Source organism: Larus michahellis, chromosome 3, assembly GCF_964199755.1.
Source record: "Larus michahellis chromosome 3, bLarMic1.1, whole genome shotgun sequence".
Classification (NCBI taxonomy): Eukaryota; Metazoa; Chordata; class Aves; order Charadriiformes; family Laridae; genus Larus; species Larus michahellis.
In genome coordinates, this window is record NC_133898.1 from 87,656,821 (window position 1) to 87,669,784 (window position 12,964).

Here is a 12,964-nt window from a genome sequence, read left to right on the forward strand (position 1 = left end):
ACTGTATATAGAAAGCTTTTAGCCAGCCTGCTGTTTACACTGGTCTCTGATGTGAGGGGTTTCTGAAGCAGTGGATCAAATAATCATAATATGTAGCAAGACGCTTGTTGAGATGACAGAGCAAACAAATGTTTTAAATCATCCTCGACTTGGCTAACTGTAGATAATTAAAGATGAGCTACTCTTTTTTCGTTGCTCTTAGCAACAAAACACAGTCCTCTTCCTGTCATGGCACTCTTTTATCTTAATAGTTTGAGAATATCTTTTGCTGAATCAAGTTCCTGGTGCTTACACTCTTACGTGACTAAAGCCTTCTTGCCCATTATTCGTGTTATTCTTCTCTTGGCTTAACTATCACTCTTGAAACTCCGTAAGGCTAGTTCATGCTGCAGAAAGACGCTAATTCCAGATGGTGAGGAAGAGAAAAGAATATATTTTTTAAATAAATAAGTTGACATGTTTTTCCTTGGGTCTTTTTTGCTGACTGTTTTCCCTTCCCTCTTAGTCTTCACTTTGATTGCAGTCTTAACAGATTACGTTACAGGATCGTATTGTGAAACAATGCAGTGGTGACATTGTAAACATCCCTCAGACTTATTCCTTTCAAAAGTTGCGTTGTGATCAATGGCATCTCATATGGAAGTGAATATGATAACGTAATGATGTGCAGAATACGACTTGCTTTGCTGCTCTGTAGGTATTTTCAGAAGCTATATATACGTGTAGGACTATCTGGACACTGATATTACCACAGAATGTGGCTGTCTGCTTGCTAATTTAGTATTTCAGTCAGAGAGCACTTTTTCGCTGTAGTCTGCACGTACGGATGTAGTCTTAAGATGAAGCCACTCAAGTTGGCTTTGAAGTCCGAGTGTTGTGGACCCTTGTTTCCTGTTCTCTTTGTCATTCTCAGACTTCCTGACCTCACTGTCATACTCTTCAGCAGTCTGCTGCGTAGTCCATGTGCTTTCCGGCTAAGCTGGATGATCTTATTGACCAAATAGGTTTTCTTAGACAAATGCTGCTTCTAGAAAACCAGTAATTCTTTAATTTGACAAAACTTTTGGGGAGAGAAAACAAAGACGACAAGACTTATTTTTCCTATTTCAATGTGGAACATCTGCATTTTATTAGTTGTTTGTAAATACAAAGTTCTAACATTTTTAAGTGCTTCGAAGTGCTTTATTCATTCCAAAAGGCTTCCTTCCCCTTTATTTGGGAAAGTGGAAGAGTTCTGATTTAGGATCAACTCAAAATGAAAATATTTCAATATCAGTTAAAAAAATATTCTCTTAGGACTGCATCTGACCTCTTTTGAGATTAAATGGATTCTAGGCACTCTCTGACTTCTTAAGTTATTGTTTCACAGTTGGCTTAAGCCAAGTTGGCTTGAGGCTAAATTCATTCCCTTTCACCCCTACATGTGTTTCCCATTTAATTTGCTTTTAATGATTCTGTGAATATGAGATGACTGCAATTTGAGTCGATTCAGCTAATAGCTAGCCCCACAAAACAAAAAAACAAACCCCCCAAACCCAAACGGGCTTATCAGAAAAGTGATAAAACAGGAAAGCATGTAAACATGGTGGGAGGAAAGACAGGGAAACAGCATTGTCTGGAAATAAGCCCACTTTGACTAACTTAAGGTACTGGTGAGATGTGTGATCGGACTCCTTGGATGGCTGCTTTATGTCTGGTGACCATTCCTGGAGGTGGAGCGGTGGTATTTTAGTGCAGGACCCTTAATTCACCCTAATGTTAGGCAAACCTTGTTCTGTAGATCTGTCCCTGTTAATACTCTAGTTTACAACTTAATCCCTTGGCAGTTACATGAAAATAAAGAAATGGTAATTTGGAGACCATGCAAAATATCTTCTTATACATGCAAATTCTTTATTCATAGTCAAAGCATAAAAGCCCTTGAGTAGCATTTCTACTCAGAGGTCTTTTCAATTCCTTTTTTTCTTTCCAGTCTTCTGAAAAGTTCCAAGCTCCATCTCAATCTTTTCTTCTTTTCTTGTCCTGAATTCTCTTTCTTCAGCTTCTTCAGTGTGGGTTGCTCCTCCTTTGTCCAAAAAACCTCCTTAGATCTCAGAAAACATCTTAGTTTGCAAGCAATGGTTTGCAAAACTTCTCTTTCCAGAGATTCCAACAGCTAATCTTAATGTGGTTTATTTGATCCTTTTATGTGGGTTTAGAAAGGATTTGAAATCAATCTTAGTAGAAGGTAACTAATTTCACATTGATTGATGCAGAAATCTTAGTAAATCCTATAGAATTCCTGAATTGTAGAGAAAAAGATGGCCCAAACACTTGCATTCCCAGCCTAATGGTAGTGCAGCTGGCCACACAACTTGGGCAGCAGGCTTAAAAACAATGTTGTTGTCACTGTGCTGTACTAAGAGAGGGCATTGCCTTTGTTTGTCACCCTATAATGACGGAGGCCAATTTTTCGTCTTTTAGGACAACACACGAAGCTCCTTCTCTCTCCACAACATAGTTGGAATAGTTTATTACTACCTTCAAAATTCAGCAAAACTGCTGGCTGTATCCCACCCTCCCTCATCCCGTGGCCCCCAGCCTACAGGTTTATTTTTAATAGATCAAAATTACAGGCTTTGTTTAATTTTACACAAGAGCAAATAGTCAAATGCTTTAATTAAGACTAGACGTTGCATTTCTCTCTCGTCAATTCAGACTGACTGTGTTTAGTTTGTTATATTTGTGTTTACGGTATATATAAATTTGGGCTATACAGTTGTGTCTTTTGGCAGCTATTGGCAACTGGTCTGTTCTCCGCAGTAGTTTGAACTTCTCTAGAAGTTGTTTTTCAGACATACTCACTGAGGCTGCCTTGTTAAAATAGCTTAGCTCTAGCAACTTTTAAATTCTTTTTTTTTTTCTTGCCTAAAGGGTTGCTGTATAGATACTATTACTTCCACTGTTTATCATCTGTTTTATCATAGAATCATAGAATTTGTTGGGTTGGAAGGGACCTTAAAGATCATCTGGTTCCAACCCCCTGCCATGGGCAGGGACACCTCCCACTAGACCAGGCTGCTCAAAGCCCCATCCAGCCTGGCCTTGAACACTTCCAGGGATGGGGCATCCACAGCTTCTCTGGGCAACCTGTGCCAGTGCCTAATCACCCTTACAGTAAAGAATTTCTTCCTGATTTACAATCTAAATCTACCCTCTTTCAGTTTAAAACCATTACCTGTCGTCCTATCAATACACTCCCTGATAAAGAGTCCCCCCCCATCTTTCCTGTAGGCCCCCTTTAGGTACTGGAAGGCCGCTATAAGGTCTCCCCGGAGCCTTCTCTTCTCCAGGCTGAACAATCCCAACTCTCTCAGCCTGTCCGCATAGGAGAGGTGCTCCAGCCCTCTGAGCATCTTCGTGGCCCTCCGCTGGACCCGTTACAACAGGTCCATGTCCTTCTTGTGCTGAGGACTCCAGAGCTGGACGCAGTACTCCAGGTGGGGTCTCTCTCACTAGGGCGGAGTAGAGGGGCAGAATCACCTCCCTTGACCTGCTGGCCACGCTGCTTTTGATGCAGCCCAGGATGCGGTTGGCTTTCTGAGCTGCAAATGCGCATTGACTGCTCATGTTGAGTTTTTCATCAACCCACGCCCCCGGGTCCTTTTCCTCGGGGCTGCTCTCAATCCATTCTCTGCCCATGCTGTATTTGTGCTTGGGATTGCCCCTGCTCTTGTGCAGGACCTTGCACTTGGCCTTGTTAAACTTCATGAGATTGGCAGGGGCCCATGACTCAAGCCTGTTCAGGTCCCTCTGGATGGCGTCCCTTCCTCCAGAGTGTTGACCTCTCCACCTCCACACAGCTTGCTGTTGTCGTCAAACTTGCTGAGGGTGCACTCAATCCCACTGTCCATGTCACCGACAAAGATGTTAAAGAGCGCAGGTCCCAATACCAAGCCCTGAGGGATGCCCCTTGTCACTGGTCTCCATTTAGATATCGAGCCGCTGATCACATCTCTTTGAGTGTGACCATACAGCCAGTTCCTTATCTGCCAAGTGGTCTATCCATCAAATCCATATCTCTCCAATTTAGAGACCAGGATGTCATGCAGGACAGTGTCATATGCTTTGTACAAGTCCATGTAGATGATCATATTTGATGACCTAGGAAAGATTTTGCTGGGATATATCAAAACTGTCCTCAGAGTTGTCTGAATGACAGACTTCAGCAAGTAAAGCATGAAGAACATGAATGAACAGACATTTTATAATTTTATGGGACTGTTCTTAATTATGAGATAGTGAGGCATGTAAAATGTAACATTAGATATTTTGCCATTGTAAAAAGAAATTGAGTTGATTTGTGTGTTAGTGGAAATTTGAGAGCAGTTTGCTCTTGGATAGATTGCTCTTGGATAGATTTCTTGGAGAATGATTCGGAGGGAATTTGGTACACATTTAGCAGTAATATGGGAAAGAACTGAAGTGGTGTACAGAACTTAGAGAAGAAATAGTAGTTTAAATATATCTTGTGGTGTAGGTGAATGGAGTAAGCATAATATGCCTAATGGTGGGAAAGGCAAGGTACCTTGCTTGATTTATCAGCATTAATCCTGTCCAAACACAGAAGATAGTTGATTTCTGTCTAAATACAGGAGAGTGGCGAAAGAGCTTAATTCTAAATAGTGCTTGGCACATACATTTTCCAGTGATTTTAATGGGCCTGTGCAGGCTCAGCATTTGTCAGAGATCAGACCTTAAAAGCCCTCCTGTGAGCCACATCTGTGGTCCGATATTTGAGCAAGCTTATTAATACGTTTTGTGAATTATAGTATGTGTTTAATAGGAATTGTACAACATTAATTGGTGAACAGCAGATTTATTCCAACAGCAGGACTGATATTATAAGTCATCATTAGGTGCCTTGGCATTTCTGCAGTGCATAGTTCCAGTAATCCATACTAATCGGTTCTTTGCTCTCCAGGTGATTTACAGATATATGGATAAATCAGAAGAAAGAGGCAGCTCTGGCCACAAAAGGTTCCTGCAGTGAACACGCACAGGAATCAGTTGCCTTTCTGCTGAAATGAGGAGCAGATGTTGTCATGCCCCTCTGCTCCCCTTAAAATGTCTGGGGTTTTTGGTTTTGGGTTTTGTTTGTTTGTCTTTTTTTAACCTCAGAAGATGGAGTTAAGAAGAAGTTAAGAAGAAAAGAGCAGCTCTATCAACCCTTTAAAATCCATCTGCTATGTAGGGATTGTCCTAGGGGGCTGATGTGATTGATTTCAGATCTCTGGTCCAGAATTGCAGTCCAGTAGCATGTGTTTCTTTTCTCTCTCATGTGAACAGTAGCTTCCTTCATCTCTGTTAATTACCAGTAGGATTTAAAAGCAAAAAGTTCCATGTGATTCCCTTGTAATCACATCCTTGGCCAGTGCTGCCTAGGATATTTTGCCATTGCACTCGGAGATTTGCAGCTACTGTCCTGTTGGTAATTTATCCGTTGTGCCACTTGGTATATGGCATTGTCAGATCTTGTGCTGGTCTGTTGCTCTCTGCACTTTGTAAGAAAAGGAGGAGTCCAAAATAAAGAACACGGTGTTGAGCTAAGGCTAAAGTCAATGGGCCTTCACGTCCAAAAGAGAAACCCAGGTTCCTCTCTGGAAACCTTTAGGGAACAGGGTGAAAGGTCTGATGGTTCTTCCCTGAAGAGCTTTGATGCTGTAGATGTGCCCTTCACGTGTGATGGGCATGGATTTTTCTACTATGTAGAAGAGAAGGCTTTTTTCGCTTGGGTTGCTTTTCCTGACAACATGGAGGGTAATTTTTCTCACTGTTGTCTTGCTGGACAAAAGAATTTGGATCTTGGAAGCCCTTGGTGCTAATCTTGTAACTTTCGTTAGGAAAAATGATGAGGATCCTCCTTATTGAAGAGAGACTTCTGGTATTACTACGTGGTTTTAAAAATTTCGCCTTTTTTGAGAGGCAGCATCTCTGCATGGCCCACCAAAAAGGAACCTAGAATCCTTTCTAAAGAAAACATTAGGTTACACAAAAAAGGGGTTTTCTGTGTTTTATAATTGCTTCTTAAGTTAACAGCTCTCATTACAGGGTTCCAAGAGCTCTCTCTATCCTCATCAAATACCTAAAGGAAAAAAATCACTAGTTAACATATGTCCTTTTTTTCCTCTCTAGTCAAGAAGAGTATCTTTCAGTAATGCTCTTGACAGGATTTTGTTTTACTTATTCCTTTCCATCTTTTCCAGATTACATCTCTCTCCATCCCACATCCCAGAAAATTAGAATCAGTTTACTTCAACTCGAAAAATGAAAATGCTTTTACGAGTGATCAGGCTAGGTTTGTTGATCCATCTTTGAATGAAACTATTAGAATGTCTGCAAAAATTAGTCAGTGTTCCTTCAGATATCTAAATTCTAATATTTTTTGCTTTTTATCGCACCTATTAAGTATCTTTAAGATCATTTCTTAAAAACGGTAACTCTTACTATTTAATAATGATTGATTTTTTTCTGTCTTTTCTTGATACTATGTAGCATTTGCGAATCCTCAGTTTGAAGAACTGTCTCATTTTAGTAATTATTGTTAGTACTTCACAGGTGTTATGTTTCTCATGTATTCCTGCAGGTGTCCTCTGTAAGGTTGTGATGTTCTTTGTGTCCCTTTTATCAGATAGATTAATACACTTTCTCCCAGGTTTGGGTTTTTTTTTCAGTGAGTGCCAGCTCCGATTTGGGGATTATGGAATATTTTCTGTCTTTTTGTAAGAGCTGCAGTACAGAAATCACAGACAACTCTTCTTTATGCCTGCTGCAACATCTTATTGAAAACACCACACAGTCAAGCTTGCATACTAAATAATCTGTCATCTGTAACAGCCTCTCCGAGTCTGCTACTTGCCAAGCGGTGTTTTTTAAGAATTCTGATATAGCAGCAGCTGCTCTTTCCTACAAAATTTTGCTGTATGTGCACAAAAGGAGGAGAGAATCTGAACCGTTTATCAAAGCCCCGGTTCAGGAAGCGTGGTTTTTCTCATTGGGACTTACCAAGATTACCAAGGAGCTCTAGAAGTATGGGAAGTTAAACCCTAACCAAACGTGTCTGTGTTCAAGAGGGCCACCTACAGCAGGTCTTCAGGCAGGTCCTGAAGCACCTCATTTCCTGAAATCTCACGTTTCTTGCATTCGTTTACTGTGGAACCAAAAGTGGGAAGTCCCCCTTTCAAGACAGTGCCAAGAAGACCCTCAGCTATGCCTCAGCCTGCTTTTTTTTCCTGAAGGAATTGTTCTGTCATGTTCGCACAGACCAGGTATAGATGAAAATCTTTTGGGGGAGGGACTGCGATGTGAAAAGCAACAGAAGTACTCTGTGTCAGTAGCTGGGGAACAAAAGCAGCTTGTCTTGAACCTTTCATTCATGTATTAGCTTACCTCAGCGACCATCAATATTCGGGCAGATACTCGTCCTACCAAAACTGGAGTCTGGATTGCAATGCTAGTGGAAGTTTGAAGTACTGTTGGTAGTTGCTGTCTAGGGAACTCTGTGCTTGAACTTCTTTTATGCCATTATTCTTGTTGGACAAAACTATTGTGAAAACTGGGATTTCTCAAGAGGCTTCTGTTTGTGTGCTGGCTGTGACCCTTGTGATAGGAGATCACTGGAGGTTTTTTTGGTTTTTTAGTGATTTGTTCTTCTACCTTTCAGTAATCAAAGGAAGGGGAAGGAAACTCTTAACTTTCTCTCACAGCAACTCGTACCAGTAAGAAGAATACTCTTTCTTCAGAGACGTACCCTGTGTATGTTGTATAACTATGGGTAGTGTGCAGATAGACACTTTCTGGGCAAGTACTTTCATTATAGATTTTTCTCTGGATCAATATAGCTTATATTGGATAAATCACAGCAGTTTTAGCCTTATCTTAAGCAGATTGTAAAAAAAACCCTCTAAATCCCTTATAAAGGGTGCGTAATTTGCCCTAATTTGTTCACACTGTGAGCAAAATGCTTCTTGTCAGACCACAATTCTAAGTGCTCATCTTTCTGCTATGTCGGTTGTACAAAAATTTCACCCATTGCTGTACAAACAGATGCGGTATTCTCTCTCTCTTCAGAAGTCGTACCTGACTAGTATGCTTTGTTAGACCACGTACAGAGTTGAAAAAGAAATGAGGAGCTCTTGGGCACAGAAACACTTCTCAGGTTTGAAATGCCAAGGTTTTATTTCAAATTTGAAGGGGAGCTTTCGTGTCCCAAAGCTTATCTTCCAATATATTAATTAGTCTAGCAAAAGATTTTCTCTGCTTTGCAAGCCTTGCTCTGGCTCTGTCTTCATTTATAGACCATCATATCTGCAGCAAATTACTGATGCTTGTTTGTCATGCAGTAGTTATTCTTTGTGCAGCAGTTTACACAGCGTGTAGCAAGTATTTAGCCTACAGTTGTTTAAGATTTATTCAAAAGTATTGTTAAAAATTTATTCAGTTTCTCACTTTTTAAAATTTTCTTCTACAGGGCCTGTCCTTTATATGTTGTCAGTCCCAAACACAGGGTGCTTATTTAAATCAACTGCTTGGGAGCATTATTCAACAGTATTTTGGACGATTTCTCCCTTCTTCTCCGACTGCGCTTGGAGCGGGACAGCATCCTATGCTGACTGCTTTATGCACTTCCATTACAGCCTCCCAGATGCTACGGCTACGGAAGACCACTCTGCATGTCATAAAGTAAGGACCAGCAACGTAAAAAAAACCCAAACCACCACTTATTCAGATTTCAAAAATAGCTAATGAGAAAGGGAATGCCCCTGTTTTCTTCTCAGTAACTGATAGTTTGGCTGTGGGAAGAGCCTGTGAGTTGCTGGGCAGGGAACAGAGGAAGGGCAATGTGTATAGAGCAGGAGAGTAAAACTGGGAAGACTAGTGAGAGTCACTGAGGATGGAGGTCCTAGACTATAAAATATCATAGGAGGCTGCATGAAAAGCAAGTGTTTTTCTAGAAAAATTGCACTCCAATATACAGCATCGTATATTTGCGTCTCAGGCTGTGTTTAGGGTCACAGAGTCGTAGTGCCGCTTATAGTTGCCACAGTTACCTGTACACGGGAGGCCTCATTGCGCTTGTTATAAATGTCAGGGTATTGTATTTTTCTGTGTTAAAGAGTGTGTATGCATGTTGATTAAGAGAATTTTAGTGTTGATCTTAGATAAATATGATAGGCAATCCTGTAAGTCACGCCTAAGGGAGTGAATTAAGATTTCACAATCTTAGTTCTGACATGTTTTTAACTTATAAATGCTCAAACTTCGTCATCTTACTAAAGTTATTTGTGAATGTGCGCGCGCACGTGTGAATTTTAAGATGGATAGTGGAAAGTAAGTTCTGAAAGTGCAAGGCACTCGGTGATTCGTAAGACATGAAATGTTCCTTAGAAGTGAGCAGCAGGCTGATTTGCAAACTGTTGGGTGGTCAGGAGGCAGTCACTTAGGTCTATAGATAAATACGTATAGAGTTTGCTAGTTCGTCAGCTGTTCAGTAGTGTGAAAGCTACTGAATCTCTTGCTGCTGCGCAGAGGAAGCTGAACCACATGGTCAGGGGTCTATTATCCAGGTCAGGGAACAGTTTTAGTGGAAGAGCACCCCTGAAAAAAATTAGTGTGAAATTTTCATAGTAAATTAATGGGATAGAAGATTTCGGAGTTGCTAATATTAAAGTGAGTAAGATCCCATGATACAAGAAACATAGAAGTTAAGTATTACAACTTTCATTTACCAAGTTATACCAGTGCTTTGAAGCTGTGCAATGAAATGCTCAGATCTCTGAAAGTCAGGTTTCATTTCAACGTTGTAGAAACAGGCCGTGGTAAGTTTTCAACAAGGATAGTGGATTTAATGATGCATTGCTCAGTAAACGTGCATGCCTCGTTTGGGTAGCTGATGGTACCTAATATTAAACGTCTAAAAAGTTATTTTGAAGGTTCTGGGAGCGCTTTTGCTAACTGATTGATGAATAAATGCTGCGCTTTCTTTTTACCTGCACCCTTCTCCTGAATGCTTCAATTTAAATTTATTGTCTTCAAACTTCAGTAAAGTAATTTGTAATGTCAAACCAACAGTAGTCCTGATTCTTGTATCCTTTTGTGGAAAAATAACAAATCAAGCCGTTCAGATTGGAACGCTCAATGGGCGTGATGCCAAAATTTGCTCTTGTTGCAGATTGACAGGTCAACTTTTATCTATGTGACAAATTTTATACTGGAGATGATGATGTTAATTCTGACGGAGCAAAAGCAGACTTTGGCTGTCCCGTTACAACATACTGTTGACAAAAATAAAACAACAGTACCGGTATCACAGCAGAGCCGTTATCATATCGCAAGTTGGATTGTGAGTTGACGAAAGCACATAAAGCTAAATAAAGGAATTGAACAACAGTTGTGTTTTGGATGTTGTTTTAGGGTCTTAGAATCTGGACTTCTCCCTTTATTCAGTTATTTTGTGAAGCTGCCTTTGTATTTTAACTTTTATGGTCTCACTTGGCTTTTTAACTATAATTATGAAAGCTGTTATTCCTCACTTCCCTCTCAACAGAAGAGTCAGAAGGCATCACTGTCCTCTGATAAATTGGGAGTCTTTTCTTGAGACCAAGACAAATAGAAGCCATTAGTTGAGCCTAGATAAAGAGAGAAATCTAGGTAATAGGCCTCCTGCTGAAATATCACAAAGTTATTTTAAGGTGTACAGTGCTTGCATTGAATGGGAAAAACCCACAAATTATCGACTCTGCTTTGGTTTGCTTTGTCTTCCCAGTGAAAACTACATGCAGTTCAAAGGTAACGCTCCACCTCCTCGCTTGGCCTCCGTTCTCGCTTTCGTTCTTGACGTACTTCAGAGAACCCAGAGCACTGAACTATGTGACATTGACTTCGTTCTCCCGGCCGTGTTGAAATGCATGGTGTTGGTTAACGAGCTGCAAGGTGAGCTGCTTCTTTGCTTTAAATACATTTCTGCACACCTGTAAGATTTTTGTACTGCTGAGCATCTTTCATCTCAATATTTAAGACTCTCAGATGAGTTGAATGAGATACTTTGGCTGGATAATCTGGACAAGCTTTCTTTTGTCATTAACTGGTCTGAGACTTCTGTTTCCATGAGACGGAGAAATCCTGCCTTCTTTTGCTCTCTCATGAACTAATGATCGGTTTCTCAGGAATCTGAAAAGCATTTTCTTTCTCCCCATCCTTCCCATCTCATTTCTCCCAGGCTTGGTAACTGTGGAAATTTTCTTGCACCTAAAGGTTTGAGACTAAATAAGACTAGCGTATGTTCTCCCCATGGAGGCATTATAAATGGATTAAAAGTAGCATATTGCTCTCTGAAGGCATCTTTGAGTCTTCTTTCTTCTTTTAGCATGCTTTGTTTGGTAGTGAGAGCTTCTTTATTTTTAGCTTCTTAAAAAATGAAGCTCTCTGTTCACCCCACAGTTGCATAATGAATGTGCGTGTGTGCCTAAGCTCAAAATTTCCACTTCTTGCTGCCAGTAGAGGCATTAAGCAAAATGGGGATTCACCTCTTGACTTCTCCTGGGAATTTTGTCTAGTGAAGTACTTTTTTGATTCTGGCCTGTAAAAGTTTCCAGGACAAGATAGGCTTGGGAAATTAGCTGAATCATCACACACCTTTCTTCCCCCTTTTGCCATCACAGTCATTTCAGCCTGAAGCTGAAAGTACCTAAAGGACCTACTTTGCAGTGTGCCGCTGTAGCCACCAGCTAGACAGGGCTCCATCACACCCTTGTAGAAAAGTCCTTGGCAGCCCAGTTCCACAGTCATAAAGGAAGACCTGCATCTTGCAACTTGAGTATTGATTTGGAAAAAATTAGAAACAGTGGGGTTTTGTGGAGGGTTGGTTTTTTCCCCCTTAAAAAAAGACGTAGGGTGGCTTCCAGAACAATACCCACCACTGAAAACAAGGAGCAGATCTATATAGCTTTGGGCAGGATATAATGCCATGACTGCTTTTCTTTAATTCAAATAGGAATGATTAAATAAACAGAACTGAAATTTAAATAAAATCTCTATTTCCACTAAGTGTGTGTGTCTCTGCTTTAAGAGACCATAGCGTACTTAAAAATCTGTATGTTTAAAGGATAATGGTGGTGAAAATAAGACTTTTGCATAAATCTGTGGTTCATTCTGTTCTTTATAGGCAATCTAACTAACTGCTCTCACAGTCATTTCCCTTGCATCAAAGTAAGATAAACCCTTTTTCTTTTCTCATTTAAAAATTGTAGTCTTCATGAAAGACATTCTCCAGATGGTCAGTTCAAGAGCTCTGTGTGAATCTTGTGATTTTTCTTTTACAGTTAAAAAAATATCTACAGACATTCTACAGTACGTGGTAGAAGGCTGCCAAGTAGGGTCAGGAGGAGAACGTGCCACCCAGCTGACTTCTGTATTTAGGTAACCAGAAAATATGCCAATTGGCAGTGAAGCTACCGCAAGCCAATTGACAGCAAACATGTTTTTTGAAAATAACTAATTATCCTTAACATACTGCATTGTCACTTGTTTATGGTATTTAAATAACGGTATTTTTGGCACTGATTTTAAACATAGCTTGGCCAAAAAGCCAGAGAAAAAAAGTAGGAGAGAGAAACGTACCTGCTTTCTGAGGGATTAGGTACCGTTTTAAAGGTATTTAATAGAGAGGTGTGTTGCTGCTGCAATGGGAAGAACTCCTCAGGGATGGTGGCTTTCAGCGTTAGGTGCTGTGAAAGATGTGCATGCCTAATTTGAAGTGCATAAAATAGAGATCAAATCCTCATATATAATAAGCTTATCTTTTTTTTTTTTTAAATCAATTGGATTTTGTAACAAATAAGTAATAGATTATTATCAAGTAAATTATACTTATTCCATAGCTCTGCAAAATGAATCCAGTAGAAGAACTGCATGAGCTGAGACCCGG

The 12,964-nt window shown here is 40.2% G+C and overlaps 1 protein-coding gene across 2 annotated transcripts in view; it reads left to right on the top strand.

Annotated features, from left to right (window-relative positions):
* Positions 1-12,964, top strand: part of MMS22L (MMS22 like, DNA repair protein) — a 97,668-nt gene that overhangs the window by 80,916 nt on the left and 3,788 nt on the right. For both annotated transcript variants that reach the window (XM_074581075.1, XM_074581077.1), the window contains 3 exons: positions 8,510-8,721; positions 10,805-10,971; positions 12,360-12,456. In XM_074581075.1, the coding sequence (XP_074437176.1) occupies positions 8,510-8,721; positions 10,805-10,971; positions 12,360-12,456 (476 nt within the window). The remainder of the gene's footprint in view (positions 1-8,509; positions 8,722-10,804; positions 10,972-12,359; positions 12,457-12,964) is intronic.